Genomic DNA, 21,541 nt, shown 5'->3' with positions numbered 1-21,541 from the left:
GACAGTTTATTACTAGTTTGGGCGATTTTACTAGTTGTTGTCCATGTGTGTTTTTAAATGTCATAGTTACATTTATAAATGATACAAATCGTGGCAACTTCAGATTGGTTTTAAAAATATGGAGTGAATTAAATGCTAATTTCTATTTTAATGCTGTGCAAGGTTTAGTTTGTAAGACGCTTAGTTTGTAAGACACCCTCCCCTCTGCTCCCTCCCCAGTGACACTTGTACCAGGAGACTGGAGACTGGTTCATCCCCCTCTGCTCCCTCCTCCTTGCTTGTTGTTCTCTAGACTGGTTCACCCCCTCTGCTCCCTCCTCCATGCGTGTTGTTCTCTAGACTGGTTCACCCCCTCTGCTCCCTCCTCCATGCGTGTTGTTCTCTAGACTGGTTCACCCCCTCTGCTCCCTCCTCCATGCTTGTTGTTGTACTATCTTTCTGACCTCACTATTACTCTATGTATTTTCCTCCCCCTCCTGGTCACAGATATTATTAGCACACTGCACGCTGATGAGAAGGCCCTCATGACCTATGTCTCTTGTTACTGCCACGCCTTCTCTGGTGCGCAGAAGGTAAGGTTCCCCTTCCTTAGGGCTACACAGAGCCAGGCACAGATGCAGAGAGATGGACACGTACACACAGATAAGAACATAAGAACGTTTACAAACCAGAGGAGGCCATTCGGCCCATCTTGCTCGTTTGGTTGATAGTAGCTTACTGATCCCAGAATCTCATCAAGCAGCTTCTTGAAGGATCCCAGGGTGTCGGCTTCAACAACATTTACTGGGATACTTGCAATGTCAAGACCTCCCACATATTTCACGTTTTGAGATGTCAGAGTTGCTTACAGATCCCCCCCTGTATGAATGCATGAGATTACAACGCATGTGGGTCAGGCGTTCCCCTGGTAAATGCTTAGTATAACCAGAGGGGGAAAAACTGCAAATATACAGCGAAACAATACTGTGGTAAAAAAAAATGTGCCCATTGGGAAAATGTAGGCCAATTTCATTTAATCTCTCTGCCTGAATGTGAAATGGTGTGCGAGAGGGTTCGGGTTAGGAATGGCGTGAGATAGGGTTAGGGTTAGGAATAGTGTGTTTGTTACACTGAGTCAGATGGACTAATGACATGACTGAGTGTCACACGGCTGGCTGAGTGATTACGTCAGACCCAGGAAAGGAAACACACACAGGACGGTGAAATGATGAAGGCACTTGCTTGCGCCGGTTTATTGCAAATAAAAAGGTTGAACAAAACAGAAAAACACAGACTGAACAAACAAAACTGCGCGTTGGCCAAAATAAATAGATGAACAAAACGATAAAACAGTAAACGGACACACAAACACGGTGAGTAGGAATAAACAAACAAGTATCGTGCCTCTTGCACGCAATAGCAATTGTTGATATTTCACTTTACTTTCCTCCTCTCTCCCCCGTTCTCTACTCACCGAACACCCAACCCCGAGTGAGTGAAACATGCACCTATATATACTGTTGTGCCGGGATTCAATTACTAATTAATTATTCACTTGAATCCCAGCATGTGAATTAATTATGTGCAACCTCGTGCTCGCATATTAATTACTTTAAATGCTTGTGAAGTGATGTGCAATCCTCGTGCTTAAATACAATTATACATTTTTAAACACACGTGAAACACAGACCCGTTTATATCCCGTGTACCAATGCCTATACACCAACATTAACACAGCACACCTAACATACAACACAGAAATGCACACAGGGGCGGGGCACATTGCCACACTGAGCAGCAGGGTTCAGTGTTACACTGAGTCAGATAGACTAATGGCATGACTGAGCAGCATATATTATACATACATATACATACATATACTATATTATACATACATACTATATTATACATACATATACATACATAAACATTAGGAACACCTTCCTAATATTGAGTTGCACCCGCTTTTGCCCTCAGAACAGCCTCAATTCGTCTGGGCATGGGGCATGGACTACAAGGTGTCGAAAGCGTTCCACAGGGATGCTGGCCCATGTTGACCCCAATGCTTCCCACAGTTGTCAAGTTGGCTGGTAGTGGATCTCTACTCCGAATAGCTCGTTCCATCTCATCCCACAGATGCTCAATTGGATTGAGATCTGGTGACTGGGCAGGCAACTGCAGTAAGCTGAATTCACTGCCATGTTCGTGGAACCATTCCTGGACAATCCTAGCCTTGTGGTATGGGGCATTATCCTGCTGAAAAATCCATTAGCAGATGGATACACTGCTGCCAAGAAGGGATGCACCTGATTGGCAATGATGTTCAGATATCCTGTGGCATTCAAACGTTGCTCCACTTTTATCAAGGGGCCCAATGTGCTGTCTGAGTCGAAGACATTTTAGATTGCTGTATCACATGACTATCAGGGTGTACTACTGTGTGTGTGTGTGTGTGTGTGTGTGTTATATGATCACATTTTACAGTAAATTAAAAATGGAACTAAAATTGACGCCAGGGTTGGCTGTTTCCTCTATACCTCTAGTATTATAGAGCTCTGAGCCCTCATCCCTGACTCTCCCCACCTCGGGTCAGCCTCGACCTCCTCTACGCCTCTCTTCTCATGTGAGTGTGGAGGGTCTGTCTGCTTGTGTGTGTTTCTCTTCTACACTATTGCCTGGCACGCAGTTTGGTTGCTTCTGTCCGCACTGCACCCCCCTCAGCTCCTCTCTACTCCTGCACTGCCTGGATTGGTCTTCTCACTGGAAGCTCTTGTATGTGTTTGGGATGCTGTTTTAGGAAGCGCTTTCACTGAAGAGGACGTAGCTTCAAATGTCCGTCTCTTATTTAGTTACTGTTTTAGCATTGATGATGCTCACATGATGACCAGTTCCTGTTTTACAGACACTAATGTTGATGCTTTCACTATGAGTTGAGGCACGGCTCTAATGTTCTGTTTGTCTGCCATTGACCTATGCCATGTTGTCTTTATATTGGTGCAGCACCATCTATTGCACAGATTGTGTATTTCCACCAAATCAAAAGGAAACTTGAGTTAAAGTGGCAGATCACTGGATGGTGCCGGCTCTCATCACTTCTATAAGACACTTCAGCTGTTCTAGCTACATTACCAATATCTATGGCAGGCAACCTGAAGTGAAGGGAGCTGCCCCAGCTCAGATGAGAGCATCTTCAGTATTCAAGTAATTGCAATAAGAAGCCTCTGATTGCAAACATCATAAAGGTGAAGGGAACAGAAACTCCATTCAGAAAATGACATTTGAAGCTGCGCACTCTTTCGAATCATTTCTGCTGAATGGATTTTATTATACATAGTAGTAGTTTTAGTTATAGCAGTTCTAATAATTTTAATCAGAAATTGAACTTCTGTATATATTTAATGAAATATACATGCCTTTCTTAGTTAAGCTTTCATTTAATTGTGTTCTGAGAAATAGAATATTTCCATAGATTCTATTTTAAATGTCTTTCCTCTAACTTCTAAAACTGAAATGAACACCCATCAAAGTAAAAATTACTTGACAGACATAATTCAAATACTAAACCGTAAATCAATATTGTCATCCTTCAAAAAAAAAGTGTGTGTGTTTATATACAGTGCCTTGCGAAAGTATTCGGCCCCCTTGAACTTTGCGACCTTTTGCCACATTTCAGGCTTCAAACATAAAGATATGAAACTGTAATTTTTTGTGAAGAATCAACAACAAGTGGGACACAATCATGAAGTGGAACGAAATTTATTGGATATTTCAAACTTTTTTAACAAATAAAAAACTGAAAAATTGGGCGTGCAAAATTATTCAGCCCCCTTAAGTTAATACTTTGTAGCGCCACCTTTTGCTGCGATTACAGCTGTAAGTCGCTTGGGGTATGTCTCTATCAGTTTTGCACATCGAGAGACTGAAATTTTTGCCCATTCCTCCTTGCAAAACAGCTCAAGCTCAGTGAGGTTGGATGGAGAGCATTTGTGAACAGCAGTTTTCAGTTCTTTCCACAGATTCTCGATTGGATTCAGGTCTGGACTTTGACTTGGCCATTCTAACACCTGGATATGTTTATTTGTGAACCATTCCATTGTAGATTTTGCTTTATGTTTTGGATCATTGTCTTGTTGGAAGACAAATCTCCGTCCCAGTCTCAGGTCTTTTGCAGACTCCATCAGGTTTTCTTCCAGAATGGTCCTGTATTTGGCTCCATCCATCTTCCCATCAATTTTAACCATCTTCCCTGTCCCTGCTGAAGAAAAGCAGGCCCAAACCATGATGCTGCCACCACCATGTTTGACAGTGGGGATGGTGTGTTCAGGGTGATGAGCTGTGTTGCTTTTACGCCAAACATAACGTTTTGCATTGTTGCCAAAAAGTTTGATTTTGGTTTCATCTGACCAGAGCACCTTCTTCCACATGTTTGGTGTGTCTCCCAGGTGGCTTGTGGCAAACTGTAAACGACACTTTTTATGGATATCTTTAAGAAATGGCTTTCTTCTTGCCACTCTTCCATAAAGGCCAGATTTGTGCAGTATACGACTGATTGTTGTCCTATGGACAGAGTCTCCCACCTCAGCTGTAGATCTCTGCAGTTCATCCAGAGTGATCATGGGCCTCTTGGCTGCATCTCTGATCAGTCTTCTCCTTGTATGAGCTGAAAGTTTAGAGGGATGGCCAGGTCTTGGTAGATTTGCAGTGGTCTGATACTCCTTCCATTTCAATATTATCGCTTGCACAGTGCTCCTTGGGATGTTTAAAGCTTGGGAAATCTTTTTGTATCCAAATCCGGCTTTAAACTTCTCCACAACAGTATCTCGGACCTGCCTGGTGTGTTCCTTGTTCTTCATGATGCTCTCTGCGCTTTAAACGGACCTCTGAGACTATCACAGTGCAGGTGCATTTATACGGAGACTTGATTACACACAGGTGGATTCTATTTATCATCATTAGTCATTTAGGTCAACATTGGATCATTCAGAGATCCTCACTGAACTTCTGGAGAGAGTTTGCTGCACTGAAAGTAAAGGGGCTGAATAATTTTGCACGCCCAATTTTTCAGTTTTTTATTTGTTAAAGTTTGAAATATCCAATAAATTTCGTTCCACTTCATGATTGTGTCCCACTTGTTGTTGATTCTTCACAAAAAATTACAGTTTCATATCTTTATGTTTGAAGCCTGAAATGTGGCAAAAGGTCGCAAAGTTCAAGGGGGCCGAATACTTTCGCAAGGCACTGTGTGTGTATATATATATATATATAATATATATATATATATATATAATTTTTTTCATAGTAATAAGGCATAACAATTAAAAGCAATGTCATTGACTTTCTTAATCTAGTTTCATTTGATGATGATTTATAGAGGTGGTAATCTGGCCGTCCTTGCAGAAAGCTATATATAAAGCATTGCTCAAGATGACAGCAAGGTGCCCTACATTCAGAACATCTCATGCAGGAATCTCAGGTACCACAAACTGAAACCATGTCACAGAAAGGGATCCCTGGAAGGGGCTAATGAGCAGGGAGTTCATGCAGAGCCATACATGAAGTAACGAGGAAGAACAGCATCAAAGAAGGTCAGCTTTAATGAAACTCAATAGCTGACTAAATCCTACCATTTTTAAAAAGGGAGATTAGGTTTAACAACACTGCTAGTGACCCAGCGTCTGTGGAATGTTTGACAGCATTCTGATTGCACTTCAAACCCATGAAGAGAGCCATGCCTGAGGTGGTCCTCTTCTAAATCAACAGTCATTGAGGGGCTCAGTCAGTCCATCCACTGGACAGCCCTGATTTACAAAACTAAAAGGACTTGAAATCCTGAATATCAGCAGCTGGGGATGCATGGAGGTGCTTGTCTCCTATGTACGGTACATATGAGCTCATCGTTTCATTTTGTAACTGCAGCTGTGGCAGCAGGAATTACCGATACAGAGTAAATGAATGTCAGATAGGCTACCTTAGCAGACAGTCAGTGTTATCATGCTTGAGGGATGGCTTAGTACACATAGAGTGTTATCATGCTTAAGGGATGGCCATTTCAATGTGATGGACCATGGTACACTGGTCTGTAGGTGAGTATTGCACACAATGTAAATCTCCCCGGTGTTCTAGTGGGTACAGCCAGTATCAGTGTTGCACCGTGTTTCCCTGTCGTACTAAATATTCCAGAAGTGTGCTGTGCTGTGTTTTTTATGGAAGGATGACAATAACAACAGGATTGTGTCTTGATTGTGGCATGTTCTGGTAAGGTGAGGTTTGAACAAACAGGAATGCTGCTTTGCAGTTTGGTATCAGCCCCTTATTTGTTCCCAATGTTTTATTTTTCGCTAGCTCGTTTTTCTTGCCACAACAAAGGTAAATGTTACAGGTAAAAGGACCCCACCTGAGCCTCACTAAAAACTGCGAGGTCCCCCGGGGCCCTGTTTCCAGTGGCACAGGAAGTGAATGTGGAATGGCAGGTTGTTGTGGTGGGATAGCAAAAAACCATGTAGAAATACTGACAGAAACTTTAGTTCAGCGAGTCACAGAGTATAGCACTGTGTTGAGTCTTTATAGTTAACAGATAACCAAAACTATGCACAACACATGAGACTTGCGAAGAAGCAGTTCTGCTCCTGAGAGTTAAGGATGTTTTGAATGTTTGCATTTCCTTTAGGGAGACCCTGCATTGGGGGGTTCATCTTCTGTTGTATACTGTACAATAAACACACACGTCAAACATATTCACAAATCTTGATCTTTAAGTCAAGCTAGACAACTGTTAGGAGTTGAATTTCAATGTGTTCATCTTACTTGCTACCACGCCTATTGAAATAATCCTGTTTCATGCATAGGTACAATATACCATAAGGTTGGTGAAACACTGCCTAATAAAGCCATTGCTTTGAGCTGTAGTTGACCCCTGTGTTGGTCCCGTTCACAGGCAGAGACGGCAGCTAATCGGATCTGCAAGGTGCTGGCTGTCAACCAGGAGAACGAGCAGCTTATGGAGGACTATGAGAAGCTGGCCAGCGATGTGAGTGCAACTGTCCAGATTGGGGTCCCACATATATCCCACATACTGTAAATACGTAGACTAGTTTTTCTCATTGTCTTCACTGGAGATTAAGATTTTATTATTATTATTTTTTTTTTTTACTGAATACTACCCTGCATAATTTCTGTGGTAAACGTTTAAAAGGATACTTGCTGCCATTAATACTTTTCTAACTGTACTATATTGTACATTCTGTCCTCTGCCTACATGGTTATACTTGGTGATATAATTGACCTTTTTACTTTAGGAGTAGAACTATACTGTGAAGACATTGAGAGATAGTTGACAGACATTTTGAATACATGTATTAGTATTCCTCCTATTACACCACTGAGTGTTGTACAGTAATGAATGGCCAGTCTCACTCGTCTCTGTAGCTGCTGGAGTGGATCCGTCGCACTGTCCCCTGGCTGGAGAACCGTGCCCCAGAGAACACCATGCAGGCCATGCAGCAGAAACTGGAGGACTTCCGTGACTACCGGCGCATGCACAAGCCCCCCAAGGTGCAGGAGAAGTGTCAGCTGGAGATCAACTTCAACACCCTGCAGACCAAGCTGAGGCTGAGCAACCGGCCCGCCTTCATGCCCTCCGAGGGGAGGATGGTCTCGGTAAGAGGAGGCCTCGCAGCCTGCAGTCAGTCTGTCTGTCACACTGCTCGCCCATTCCACAGCGCGACTTGCTGAGGAATTTCAATCTAGGCTGTCTGTCACACCTTCCCCCTTCTCTCGCTCTCTCTCAGGACATCAACAATGCATGGGGCGGGCTGGAGCATGCAGAGAAGGGCTACGAGGAGTGGCTGCTGAACGAGATCCGCAGACTCGAGAGACTCGACCACCTGGCCGAGAAATTTAGACAGAAAGCCGCCATCCACGAGGCCTGGACTGCGGGTAAGGGACACATACACAATCTATGAGGCCTGGACTGAGGGAGGGGAGAGGAGAGGTGAGGTGAGGGAAAGCCTGGACAGAGCAGAGAATGGCCTCCCAGAGGAATATTTGCCATTTTATGTACCATTTATATTTCTGAATGTAGAAGACCAAATTGAGATACTTACTACAGCTGTGTTCTGTTCAAGTTCAGAGTTGGTATTCTGCTATGTTCTGTTCAAGTTCAGTTGTGGGTATTGTGCAAGAACAATGGAGAATCATCATTTGTGGTGTTGACCTTGACCACACCCCTAATCTGAAGGTCATGTGGTTTTTAGGTTTCCTGTTTATGTAGACCTCAGTAATTTCAGATATTAGCTTCAAGTTGTCCTGGGGAATCAATTCTCAAATCGGTTCTACAGATTTCTTGCCGTATATGCCCCACTGAATGTGATGGTGGGATGAAATATGTATTGATTTATTTATTGTATAGAACAGTGGAATGGTTTTATCTTGGTCATCAAGCAAAAAGCAGACCAAGAAAAAGGTGAGTGAGGGGGAAAGAAATGACTAACTAGGAAGGAAGTCATAATTAATGAGTTAAAATAGGAGACTGGTAAATATTGTAATCGCAGGACTGAAATAGCATTTCTCTCCAACCCTGCTGGTGACCATACTCTATTATATTGGCCAGTAAGGTTCAGTAAGAGAAGGGCTACTGGGGTGGGGGGTTACTGGTGGTCTGCTGTGATTTGCACTTGAGAAACACTATTCTGTTGCTGCAACTTGTGGTTAACGTCTGTACCGGCTGTGCCCTCTGGCTCCCCCGCAGGCAAGGAGGGGATGCTGCAAGAGAAGGACTTTGAGACGGCCTCCCTGTCAGAGATCAAAGCCCTGCTGAAGAAACACGAGGCCTTCGAGAGCGACCTGGCAGCGCACCAGGACAGAGTGGAGCAGATCGCAGCCATCGCCCAGGAGCTCAAGTGAGGGAGAGGGAGAGGGAGAGACGGGAAGGTTTAGAGGAGTCACACTGCTGCCCCAGTGTTTCCACGAGTCAGTCCCTGACTCTGTCTGTTGTGTTCACAGTGAGCTGGATTACTACGACTCCCCCAGTGTGAACGCACGCTGCCAGTGCATCTGTGACCAGTGGGACGCCCTGGGAGCTCTAACACAGAAACGCAGTGAGGCCCTGGAGGTACGAAACCACACCCCCTTCACTGAAAATCAGAACATCCGCATCAGAGATGCTGCAGGAATGCACAGAAATCTGTCAACACACAATACTGCACTGTATGGAACACTCAATCATAAACTAGAGCAAGTCAGGCAGGCAAACGCTTCATCTAATGCCTTCAGCAGTCACTATGGGAATTGGCTGAAACGTTTGTTATTTGACCTCATTTATTTGACATCTTGTCTCAGATTGAGTATTTTCAGTTATGGATGACACAATTAGATACAATTGTCAGTCTAATTGAGAGGCCAGGTGTTCAGTTTATGATTGATGTTAAGTTGTTCACTTACAGCACTGATTAGGATATTATCTGAAACTTTGTCCAACTTGACTTGGTTTGAAATGTAATTGTGACCCCTTCGAGCTTACATTCGTTTAAATAAAAGCCTGAGTCAGTGTTTGTGCTTGTCTGTATTTCAGAGAACCGAGAAGCTGCTGGAGACCATCGACCAGCTGTACTTGGAGTTCGCCAAGAGGGCGGCGCCCTTCAACAACTGGATGGAGGGGGCGATGGAGGACCTGCAGGACACCTTCATTGTCCACACCATCGAGGAGATCCAGGTACTGCAGAAACACACGGACAAGGAGACTGGACAGGGGAGTCCGCAGTGCAAAGGCAACTTTGCACATTATAGGTTTGCTGTAACATATATATTGTTCTTCCAAAACTGAAAAATACCAAAAAGAAACAGATACAAACTTTGACGAAGTGTTTTACAAGGTCTTCAAAATGGGACGTTTTGGGATCTGTGTGCTAAAGATTTTGTTTTCTACAATTCCTTTAATCCAAAAGTTTGTCCGACCTATAGGAGGATTGATAAGAGGTTCAGGTTAATACAGGAGCCCTGTTCTCTCCATGGTATTTGAGGCTCCAGTGCTGTGATACATGTATAGAAATAGACTGTCCCTGCTGGGTTTTAATGTGTGTGGTTTTGTTCCACTGTGTAGGGGCTGAGCACGGCTCACGAGCAGTTCAAGGCTACCCTCCCCGAGGCAGACAAGGAGCGACAAGCCATCCTGGGCATCCACAACGAGATCACCAAGATCGTGCAGACCTACCACGTGAACATGGTCGGGACCAACCCCTACACCACCATCAACCCCCAGGAGATCAACGGCAAGTGGGACAAGGTACGACTCGTCCTAGCATTACAGAAAGCAAAGTAAAAAAACAACAGCGAGATAAACGGAGAATCTGTGAAAATAACTCACTGTTACCAGAAACGGAGGATGATTTACATACACCGATTCAGCACTTTGGCCTACTTAAAACAACATTTCTAATTTGAAGCGTGTGTGTGTGTGTGTGTGTGTGTGTGTGTGTCTGTGAGAGAGTCCCTGATGCGTTTGCTCTCTCCAGGTCAGGCAGTTGGTGCCCCAGAGAGACCAGGCCCTGATGGAGGAGCATGCCAGGCAGCAGAACAACGAGCGGCTCCGGAAACAGTTTGCAGGCCAGGCCAACATCATCGGACCCTGGATACAGACCAAGATGGAGGTGAGAGGATGGGGTGGGGGGGCGCCACCCTAACTGGAAGAGACCGTGCATTTTAGTGCTGCTTTTCTGTCCACATGCACCCAAATTAAGGCTCAAGTGCAGGGCTCCAGATAAACTTTTTGCCTTAGTAGCCAGTGGCTTCTGGGCCAAAAAAAATTGGTTGCAAAATAATAATTGTTGGGTGCCACTTTAGGAGCAAGTTGGTTGCTACCATATTCAACTGCTTAAAATGCACCAACTTCCTAAGACACTAAAGTGAAACTAAAACAGTAACTTATACCCCTTTCACACACACATGCCGCTACTGAGCCGTCTTAGAAACGTTTAAAAAAAATTCACACAGCACGAAATTGCACAATCCATGCGGGTATAATACTGTCGCAATCCTTTCACACAGCCAAAGGGGTGATGCGAGTTCAACTTTCAAACGTGTCAGTCAACAGATCGCTTTCATGGCAATAGAAACCAAACAAAATGGCACGTCGTTTTGCCGAAGTAAATTTGGCTGCATTTTGTTTGCTTTTAATGTTCAGTTATATTATACAATATAACAACATGTTAAGTGTTACATTGCAGGAGCTTCAGGCACAATGTAGGTTGTGTGTTTTTATTGCAAAGGCGGCGATACAATATATTTAAAAGAGAGTCCAGCTCTTCAGGCAAAAGCAGAGAGTGAAATTACGGTGGATGCTGGTATTGTATTTGCTGTATGTAAAGCATGCTCGTGTGAACGCTCCACTTGGGTAATGGAACGCCAGCCTGGTGATGTATTTTGGAACCAAACACACCCAACACGTCTGGTATACATGCAGTCACGTGGGATGTTGACTTTCTGTACCGGCATAGCATTTCACACAGGAGTTGAGACGGTTGTGATGGCTCTGTGATGGTATAGGCAATTCACACAGACCAAAATAGTGCATCAGTGCTGGTTCTGAGCCGTCATCAGTCGTCTGTGTGAAAGGGGTACTAGTTTGTACTTGCATGTTTGTTGCCTCATTTTGCTGAAATGGTTTATCTATGCAGCTGATGACTGCAATGAACTCAAGTTTGTGTTTTAGACATTATGAAAGCACATTTGTCATATTTCAGATATTTAGACCATTATTTTTCATTAGCAGTGAATGGCAGATTTTCTACTGCAGTAAAGTAGGTGGCATTAAGAATTGTAATTCCCCAAATGTTTTTTTTCTCAGCAGTTACTTCAGTAGCACATTGCTGTGGCTACCGGTGACACGGAAGATGTTCACTTCCTGATTACACTCCCAAGTATTTCTATGTTTTCTGCTTTCACTGGTCTTCAAACTGTTAACTCCCGTTTCCCTACAACAGCTGACCCTGCTTTAGTACAAAACTCATCATCTAATAAGGGAAGCTGTTGCGCAATTAAATCATCCTCAAACTCCTGAGGGTAAACAATGTAACCGAATCTATCCTCTGGGATAGGATGTAGCTGTTGAAGATGCAACAGATTTAAAAAAAAAAAAAAAAAAAAAAAAAGTTTGTGTTGACTCAAACCCTTAATCAGACACCCTACGATTTGAGTGGTGAAAAACAGCATTGGTTTACTGGATTAGAGAGCGACTCGCACAGGTTTGGTTTATTGGATTCGAGAGCGACTCGCACAGGTTTGGTTTATTGGATTCACAAGAGCGACTCTCACAGATTTGGTTTATTGGATTAGAGGGCGACTCACACAGGTTTGGTTTATTGGATTCACAAGAGCGACTCGCACAGGTTAGGTCACCATCACTCCCCTTGCATGAAATCTTAACTTCCCTCATGTTCTGCTGGTGATAATGCAGCACCTCTGCACTTCCACACATTGTATTCAATCAGATTGTTACCGTCCTTCTCGCACTGGAGTTCTTTTTTTAAATGTATTTACAGACCATTCATAAATATCCACGCATGTTTAACTCCAGTGCTTCAGTAACAGGGGGAGAGAAGAGGACCATTTAGTGTGTGGATCCAGTCTGGATCCCTCAAGTGGGATGAATTGATGCACTTAAATATGTCCTTTTACATTTGCTAGCTAATGTCATAATTCCATACATATGACTGTCGTGCACTTCCATTTGCTATGCAGGTCATATTAAAGAAACGGTATCTGGTACTGTAGTGGTATTTGACTACAGAAAGCACTTGGCTTGCATGCCTATTATACTTTCACTTCCTAGGCATGAAGGGGTGGGGCAATTTCACTCTGCAGGTGAAAGGGCCAATGAAGGACTACCTGGAAGACTTGCATGCAAACAGATTTCTTTAACCTTTCTCAAATCATTCGTTATGTAAGGAACTCCAGATCCGAAGACCACACTTTGTAAAAGACTTCTAGAAATTCCGTTCAATTCTCACCTGTATCGGATGGACCTTCGTGTCGTCTTTAGAGCACATTTCTTGAACTGGTGGTCCACTTGTGTTCATTGTCTGTGTGTCTGACGCCCCCTGCTGTTTTGTGCAGGAAATTGGCCGCATTTCCATCGAGATGCACGGCACCCTGGAGGACCAGCTGACTCACCTGCGGCAGTACGAGAAGAGCATCGTCCACTACAAGCCAAAGATTGATCAGCTGGAGGTGGACCACCAGCTCATCCAGGAGGAGCTCATCTTCGACAACAAGCACACCAACTACACCATGGAGGTATATGTATAATATATTTATATAAAAATATTGTGTGTGTGTGTGTCTATATACAGACACACACACACACACACACTCACCCTCCCCTGCTTCAGCAAGCACACGCTACACCTTGGAGGTGAGGAGGAGACCTAAACTAGACTTTAAATGTGTAGAATTATGGTTATTATTTAACCAATGTCAAGCTGTAGTGCTTATGCAGCAGTGTGTTCCTGTACTGTAAACATATCAATGTTGTGCACTTGCAGTCTGATCCACATTGATGTTGTAGTACATTTTTAAAAGTAACAGCACTCTAATCGGAAGGCTTCTCATGATGACTTTTCCAAATGTTAGTTTAAATGTTTTAAAGGCGTTTAATACTAAAGTTTAAACAAAATCGAACATTGCTAAACTAACACTATACACTCCCTACCAACCTCCCTGTGCTTAAGCAAGCATACAAACTGCACCATGCAGGTGAGAGAATAACTGAATTACATATGTAGACACAAACACACTCCCCCGCATATCACACCCCTCACCCTCCTCTCTCTCTCTCTGTCTACCCTCCCCCCAGCACATCCGTGTGGGCTGGGAGCAGCTCCTCACCACCATCGCCAGGACCATCAACGAGATTGAGAACCAGGTCCTGACCAGAGACGCCAAGGGCATCAGCCAGGACCAGATGAACGAGTTCCGAGCCTCTTTCAACCACTTCGACAGGGTGAGGGGGCAGTGTGTGTGATTGGACTGTACCATGTGTGTCTGTCCTTGAGAGAGCAGTGTATGTCTCTGTCCTTGAGAGAGAGAGCAGTGTATGTCTCTGTCCTTGAGAGAGAGCATCGTGTGCGTGTCTGTCCTTGAGAGAGAGCAGCGTGCGTGTCTGTCCTTGAGAGAGAGCAGCGTGCGTGTCTGTCCTTGAGAGAGAGAGCAGCGTGCGTGTCTGTCCTTGAGAGAGAGAGAGCAGCGTGCGTGTCTGTCCTTGAGAGAGCAGCGTGCGTGTCTGTCCTTGAGAGAGCAGCGTGCGTGTCTGTCCTTGAGAGAGAGCAGCGTGCGTGTCTGTCCTTGAGAGAGAGCAGCGTGCGTGTCTGTCCTTGAGAGAGAGCAGCGTGCGTGTCTGTCCTTGAGAGAGAGCAGCGTGCGTGTCTGTCCTTGAGAGAGAGCAGCGTGCGTGTCTGTGCTTGAGAGAGACCAGCGTGCGTGTCTGTCCTTGAGAGAGAGCAGCGTGCGTGTCTGTCCTTGAGAGAGAGAGAGCAGCGTGCGTGTCTGTCCTTGAGAGAGAGAGAGCAGCGTGCGTGTCTGTCCTTGAGAGAGAGAGAGCAGCGTGCGTGTCTGTCCTTGAGAGAGAGAGAGAGCAGCGTGCGTGTCTGTCCTTGAGAGAGCAGCGTGCGTGTCTGTCCTTGAGAGAGAGAGAGCAGCGTGCGTGTCTGTCCTTGAGAGAGAGCAGCGTGCGTGTCTGTCCTTGAGAGAGAGCAGCGTGCGTGTCTGTCCTTGAGAGAGAGCAGCGTGCGTGTCTGTCCTTGAGAGAGAGAGCAGCGTGCGTGTCTGTCCTTGAGAGAGAGAGCAGCGTGCGTGTCTGTCCTTGAGAGAGAGAGCAGCGTGCGTGTCTGTCCTTGAGAGAGAGAGCAGCGTGCGTGTCTGTCCTTGAGAGAGAGAGCAGCGTGCGTGTCTGTCCTTGAGAGAGTAGCGTGCGTGTCTGTCCTTGAGAGAGCAGCATGTGCGAGACTGGACTACACCATGTGTGTCTGATCCTTACAAGTGTGTGTATAATCTGTGCTTTGTATTGGAGGGAGGGTGTGTGTGTGTGCTGGAGGACAACACAGATCTGAATGGCTCCATTGCAGACCCGCAGGCGCCCTATCAGCCACATGGTTCACTGGTGCGCGGTGAACCGTGGATTGACCTGCCGACCAAAGCCCTCCCTACCCGGGCGGTGCTCGGCCAATTGTGCGGCACCCCCTAGAAACCCCCGGTCACGGTTGGCAATGATATAGCCTGGATTCGAACCTGCAATCTCCAGGCTATAGGGCTCATCCTGCACTCCATGCGGAGCGCCTTTACTGGATGCACCACTCGGGAGCCCCCACCACTCCAATTATAAGCCTTCTGTTAACCACAAGCAATTGTTAGGTACTGGTTTGTTTCAAAAGGAGGACTTCACAACACTGAATTGCCTGTAAGTGAAGTATGCATAGTCAAGTCACACAACTCTGGGTCCACTTCCTCCTGAGACTGTGTCGCTGTGCTTCAAATAGAAAACCGCGTGGGTCAGGAGCCTCCTGTTCATTGCAACACAGGCAATGAATGCAGAAAGGACTTTAATAACAGGGGCTCAGTCAAATGAGAGATTGAGTTTGTTTACAAAAAAATGTAAACTACTTTATACTTGGACACTTCTACATTGTGCCAAACTCACAAAGGTACAATGAAAAAGTGCTGAGTTTTGAGAGTCCCCTAGAAATCTGTTCGAGGAATGTGCTGGGCTATCATAAAGGCTAAGGGAGGCCACGTCAGCTAATCCCTTCTAGAACTGCATTATGCAAGGCTGTGCTGATTTCCACTTGCTAGCTTACTTGCATTCAAACCATTCCACACACAGTGTTTACACAAGCTTCACTTTAATAAAAACACACCCAGTGTAAAATGGAAACTGTTCACAATGTACATCCTGTATGTACAAGCCAGTTGAACATTGCTGTTGCCTAGGTTTCTACTAAACCTCACCTTGCTATCAAAGGCAAGCCTCGGGTTACTTGCCCCTCATTCTTTAATTGCTGTTTTGCTTTCCCAATGTTATTTAGCCCCTACTCACAGAGCTAGTTTCTGCACTCTATATAGTGCCCTACACTGGAAGAATGTAGTAAAAATACACCATTGTATTGTATTGTATTGTATTGTATTGTGAAACTGGTGGTTTTAAACCAGAACGTATTAACTATGCACACAGTCCTTCCTGCTAGTCACGGCATTGATTAACTCAGTAATAGACCTCACCATGGTATGACAGCACAGATTTGTATGTCCTTTGACAGTGTGCCAAGCCTAATGATTGTGCACTTTGTTTTGTTGTCTCTGCCCCTTGTGCATGCCCCTGTTCCCCTGTCCCTCTCTGCATGATGCACCCCCCTGCATGCTGGCCTCGTGACCCGACGGCACCTCTTCACTGCACCGCGTGGCCAGGATCACTCCGGGAAGATGGGGGCTGAAGAGTTCAAAGCCTGCCTCATCAGCCTGGGCTTCGATATCGCCAACGACGCACAGGTACTGCAGCGCCAGGCACTCACATTAAACTGCCTTCTCTTCTTTTTTTGTTTTTCGTGTTGTCTGTTTTACCCTCTCGTGTGACCCTCCCTTCCTCCCATGTACGGCTGGGTGTCCATTTTTATACCATTCATTCCCTCGTCGATCGCAAACCTGCATTTCTTGCGATGCTTTCTTGCCCTCTTGTACTCCATTCTCATGTATCTTCTTTTTTCATTCTTACCATTATTTTTTCCTTTTCTTGTGTTCTTTCAATTATTCTTTTCCCCTTCATTATTTTCTTCCCCTTTTTTATATTTTCTTTCCTTTTAAACATGTTTCCTCTTGTAAATATGGTTGTGTGGTGCTTTCTGTACCCTTAAAAACCTTCTTCAATTCATAAATCATTCCCATCTTCCTCCCTCATTCACACATTTTCCCTCCTGTCTCCCATCTTCCCTTCCTGAATCCTCTTGTACTTTTTCTAAACTCCTCTGACTCTCTCCTTTTCTGTGGTTTTACCTGCCTGCCTCCCCACCTCCCCCCTCTCAATGGTCTAATATCCCCTTTATGTTGTGGTTGGTACATTCCCTACCCCCGCCCGCCCCCCTCTCTTGTCTGTGGCTCCCCCCCGCGTAGAAGAGAACAGGTATGATGGATGCTGAAGATTTCCGAACCTGCCTCATCTCCATGGGTTACAACATGGTAAAGTGCTGCCCTTCTTGTTCCTGTCTCTGAAGCTGTCCTCAGACACGTTGCCATTAGGGCTGGGTTGAAAGTATACTTCATAGCAGTTGTACATGACTGGGGCTCCAGCAGCATGCTCCCCTTGGTTTGTTAGGTTCCTTGTAAAACTAACAAATTGTCTAGAGCTGGAAGCAAGACACAGCAGACAGAGTTATTTCTGGTAATTCTTACCAGGAGCCCAATTCTGCCATGTAGCCACCTGCACAATGAAACTAGTCTCTTAAACTCCATCTGCTCTCGTTCCAATATAAAACTGGGTCTGCCACTGGTCCCCTCTGCAGATCCAATCTGCAACCAGACAGAGCACCTGTATGTATCACATTTGTGTACAATTTTCTAATCAAACACAGCCCTCATTTTGCTTCTGCAGTCTGTTAGTATTTCAAACCCTTCGCACTGGACTCTCAGATAATATCCACATCAGCGGGAGTTGGAAATACATAAGAAAGTTTACAAACAAGATGAGGCCATTCGGCCTATCTTGCTCGTTTGGTTGTTAGTAGCTTATTGATACCAGAATCTCATCAAGCAGCTTCTTGAAGGATCCTAGGGTGTCAGCTTCAACAACATTACTGGGGAGTTGCCACCCTGCAATCCTAGTCTGGTTTCAAATCCTGTTCAAACGGCACGAGACAATCCTAATATTAAAGTAAAATAAAAGTGTACATCTGAATAATGAAAACATGAAATGGTACGCATCAGCCAGCCTCTCCGATCACAGGTATACACACTTTGATGCTTGTTTTACCAATGAGAATAACATTCTTGTTATAATTCACCTACATATAACATGTGGTGAGGTAGGAACACATGAACATGTTTCAGTACTTCGGGACAACATTAGTGTTACAAAGTACACAATACCGATAAAATACTGGACTGAAGGTCACAATAAAACATAGGCACACTTACACATTTTATAGAATTTAGAAGCAACTTGAAAGTGGTGTTATTGACCCTACACAGGTCTGCTGTGCTTTAAACTGTTAGGGTTCATTTATATACCATAATGTTGCGTTCCACTGTAATGATGTATACTGATCCCCAATGCTTTCTGATGAAACACTCCTCGCTGCTCATTTATAACAAACAGTACTAGGAGATTTGTTATGACTAATTAATCCCCCCCAGAAAAAAACATTTTTCATAGCTAAAAAAACTGAAAGGTTGTGAAATGTATCGGTGGTACCTACTGCTGCTGCTAGCTGGCACTAGAGTAGTGCATAAACACTATCTGTAGCGGCCGTACAACTATCTATGAGCCGTACAACCTCAAATAAGTACAATTATAATATGACTTTAAATTAAACACAGATTGGCTGAACAAGATCACATGCCCATGCAGTAAGAATTGTCTTATGCACAGTTAAGGGAGAATCACCTCTGAAGATCAATCCATTTCCTTGAATTTATTTTCTTTAAAATCTCAATCTCGTCGGCCACGGCAGTACCTGTCAAGTTCCGGGCTGAAGTACCAAATTCCGCCAGACTGCAGGATCTAAAATCGGGTGGAGATGGGTTGCGCTGGATCTTAATGTGACGGCGTATAAAAAGTGAATTCCATTGTGGCAATTGCAGACATGGGTGTGTATTATCATGCAGTGGTTGATGTGTCTGACGTGACGTTCTGCATGACGGCCTCACTGACTGTCTGGAGATTCGGGAGAAGAGACGTAGGCCGTGCATTTGGAGGAATATAAAAGTGCAGAGTGCGATTTACTGTACTCGAGGAAACCGTGATTTCAGACATCAACTACACTTACCAAAGGGCATAACACATGGAAATAAACTGTTATTATATTATTTTTTTATGAATAAGGGTGGAGAGTCGAGAATGGGCGCTATTTCGGGCATATACGGTACCTGACAATAAGTAAGAGTGCAAGGATCGGTACACCCCCAGTGACTGCACCCTGAGGAAAACTTTAGCCTAAAAGTGGAGGCTTCACGTAAAGATAATGTGTAAAAGGATGAAGATAATCTACATCCATCTCAATTGCAGAGTAATCTATACAACACAAGCTAAGCAATGACATCACAGCAAGAATCCCAGGAAAAATAGTGCCAGCAATGAGATCAGGACCTAGCTTAGTGCTCCTGCACTGCCCACTGCAGCAGTCGGCATTGACAGAGAAAGAAGCCAAGTGTGTCCGTGCAGGGAGAGGCTGAGGGAGACACTGGGTGCTGAAGTGAGTTGGTGGTTTTTGCAGGGAGAGGCTGAGTTTTCACGCATCATGAGCATCGTGGACCCGAACCGGCTTGGCGTGGTCACATTCCAGGCCTTCATCGACTTCATGTCCCGGGAGACAGCCGACACCGATACAGCAGACCAGGTCATGGCCTCCTTCAAAGTGCTGGCAGGAGACAAGGTACACCTCCAGGGGAGGAGGGGCTTGATAGTGTGTGAGAGGAGAAGGGGTTTTAGGAATGAGGGTGGGGTTAGGGATGGAGAGGAGGGGTTCTGGTAATGCGGGTGGGGTTAGGGATGTAGAGGAGAGGTTCTGGTAATGTGGGTGAGGTTAGGGATGGAGAGGAGGGGTTCTGGTAATGTGGGTGGGGTTAGGGGTGGAGAGGAGGGGTTCTGGCAATGTGTGTGGGGTTAGGGATGGAGAGGAGGGGTTCTGGTAATGTGGGTGGGGTTAGGGTGGAGAGGAGGGGTTCTGGTAATGTGGGTGAGGTTAGGGGTGGAGAGGAGGGGTTCTGGTAATGTGGGTGAGGTTAGGGGTGGAGAAGAGGGGTTCTGGTAATGTGGGTGGGGTTAGGGTGGAGAGGAGGGGTTCTGGTAATGTGGGTGAGGTTAGGGGTGGAGAGGAGGGGTTCTGGTAATGTGGGTGAGGTTAGGGGTGGAGAGGAGGGGTTTTGCTAATGTAATGGAGAAGTTGGGCACGAGAGGCTGATGCTTGGTGGGGGTCTGAAGTCAGTGGCATGGTTAACCTTTGAGGCACTAGACAATACACTGCATGTAAACTGGTTGCCATTTAGACCAGGAATGTAACTTCAATGTTGGTGTCCACCAGCTTTAAGGGATGATTAAACAGGTAAATGAGAGCACAGTCACAGAGAGTAGTGTCCTTTGTAACTGATGATGATGATGATGAGGATGAGGATGAGGATGATGAGGAGGAGGAGGAGGAGGAGGAGGAGGAGGAGGATGATCATCCCTTTCTCTTTCTGCAGAATTACATCCTGGCTGACGAGCTTCGTCGTGAGCTGCCTCCGGACCAGGCTGAGTACTGTATCGCCCGCATGGCTCCGTACTACGGCCCTGACGCTGTGCCTGGAGCCCTGGACTACATGTCCTTCTCCACGGCACTGTATGGAGAAAGTGACCTTTAAACCCTGACCCCCGCAAAGCCGGCACCTGTTTTTGTACGCAGCCAGCCTCCGCGCCCCCCCTCCCTCAGCACCTCCTGTCTGTCAGCCCTGTCATTACTGGCTTTGCACGCAGGAGTCCCCCGCCAGGCAGCCTGCTATCCCCGTTTACAAAAGGGGAAATTATTTTTTTTGTTTTTTGTTTTTCTTCATTAAAAAAAAAAAAAACATATTTTATTATACAGAACAAAAGGTATTTTTCTCCACCTGATTTAAAGAAAGAAAAAATAAAGAAAAAATTGCACCAAATAGTATTTAATTAAATTTGTTTAATTTTGTGTGTTTTTATTTTATTTATTTATTTATATTTTCAGACACATGAAATGAAAAAAGAAAATAGAAATGAGCCCCATATTAAGCTGGTAATCTTTTTTTTCTTCTTTTTTTTTTTTATGTTTTGACATGAGTTTAGTATCGGCTTTCAAAATATATTGCTCATTGGCCCAGGCCTTTCACTTCTGGGACCCATGGTTGAATCTCAATTTCAAAGACCACAGCTGAATTCAGTTTAGTGGTCTCTAGCTAGCACCACAGCACAAAACTACCATACAATGAGGCATACCTAGCTAGAGAGAGATCCAAGACACCTCTCTCTCTCTCTCTCTCTCTCTCTCTCTCTCTCTCTCTCTCTCTCTCTCTCTCTCTCTCTCTCTCTCTCTCTCTCTCTCTCTCTCTCTCTCTCTCTCTCTCTCTCTCTCTCTCTCTCTCTCTCTCTCTGCCCTTCACCTTATTTTAAAAAAGCATTGACAGAACAGTATATGGTACATATCACAGATTGTTTCCAGTCTTGTACACACATACCTCTGTTTGAAAGAAAGAAACACACACACATGTATATCTCGGTCAAATCCATCTCCTTTGAGCTGTAACAGCTTTACCTCTTGAGTGAAGGTCATTTTCAGAGTCTTCTGTTTACTTTAGTGTTGCGACTCAG

At 44.9% G+C, this 21,541-nt stretch overlaps 1 protein-coding gene across 3 annotated transcripts in view; it reads left to right on the top strand.

Annotated features, from left to right (window-relative positions):
• LOC117422225 (alpha-actinin-1) overlaps window positions 1–20,856 on the top strand; it is a 76,560-nt gene extending 55,704 nt beyond the window's left edge. Inside the window, exons 9-22 of one of the 3 annotated variants that reach the window (XM_058987203.1) lie at window positions 6,914–7,006; window positions 7,405–7,635; window positions 7,767–7,914; window positions 8,726–8,876; window positions 8,980–9,088; window positions 9,548–9,688; window positions 10,076–10,258; window positions 10,488–10,622; window positions 13,087–13,266; window positions 13,826–13,972; window positions 16,429–16,509; window positions 17,128–17,193; window positions 19,446–19,604; window positions 20,413–20,856. In XM_058987203.1, the coding sequence (XP_058843186.1) occupies window positions 6,914–7,006; window positions 7,405–7,635; window positions 7,767–7,914; window positions 8,726–8,876; window positions 8,980–9,088; window positions 9,548–9,688; window positions 10,076–10,258; window positions 10,488–10,622; window positions 13,087–13,266; window positions 13,826–13,972; window positions 16,429–16,509; window positions 17,128–17,193; window positions 19,446–19,604; window positions 20,413–20,571 (1,983 nt within the window). In that variant the 3' untranslated portion in view covers window positions 20,572–20,856. The remainder of the gene's footprint in view (window positions 1–6,913; window positions 7,007–7,404; window positions 7,636–7,766; window positions 7,915–8,725; window positions 8,877–8,979; window positions 9,089–9,547; window positions 9,689–10,075; window positions 10,259–10,487; window positions 10,623–13,086; window positions 13,267–13,825; window positions 13,973–16,428; window positions 16,510–17,127; window positions 17,194–19,445; window positions 19,605–20,412) is intronic. The other 2 variants (XM_058987202.1, XM_058987201.1) reach the window with 2 other exon arrangements.
• The last annotated feature ends 685 nt before the right edge of the window (window positions 20,857–21,541 follow it).

Source organism: Acipenser ruthenus, chromosome 15 (genome assembly GCF_902713425.1).
Source record: "Acipenser ruthenus chromosome 15, fAciRut3.2 maternal haplotype, whole genome shotgun sequence".
Lineage (NCBI taxonomy): Eukaryota > Metazoa > Chordata > Actinopteri > Acipenseriformes > Acipenseridae > Acipenser > Acipenser ruthenus.
The sequence above is the reverse complement of the archived record's forward strand: the minus strand, read 5'-3'. Positions and strand labels throughout refer to the sequence as shown.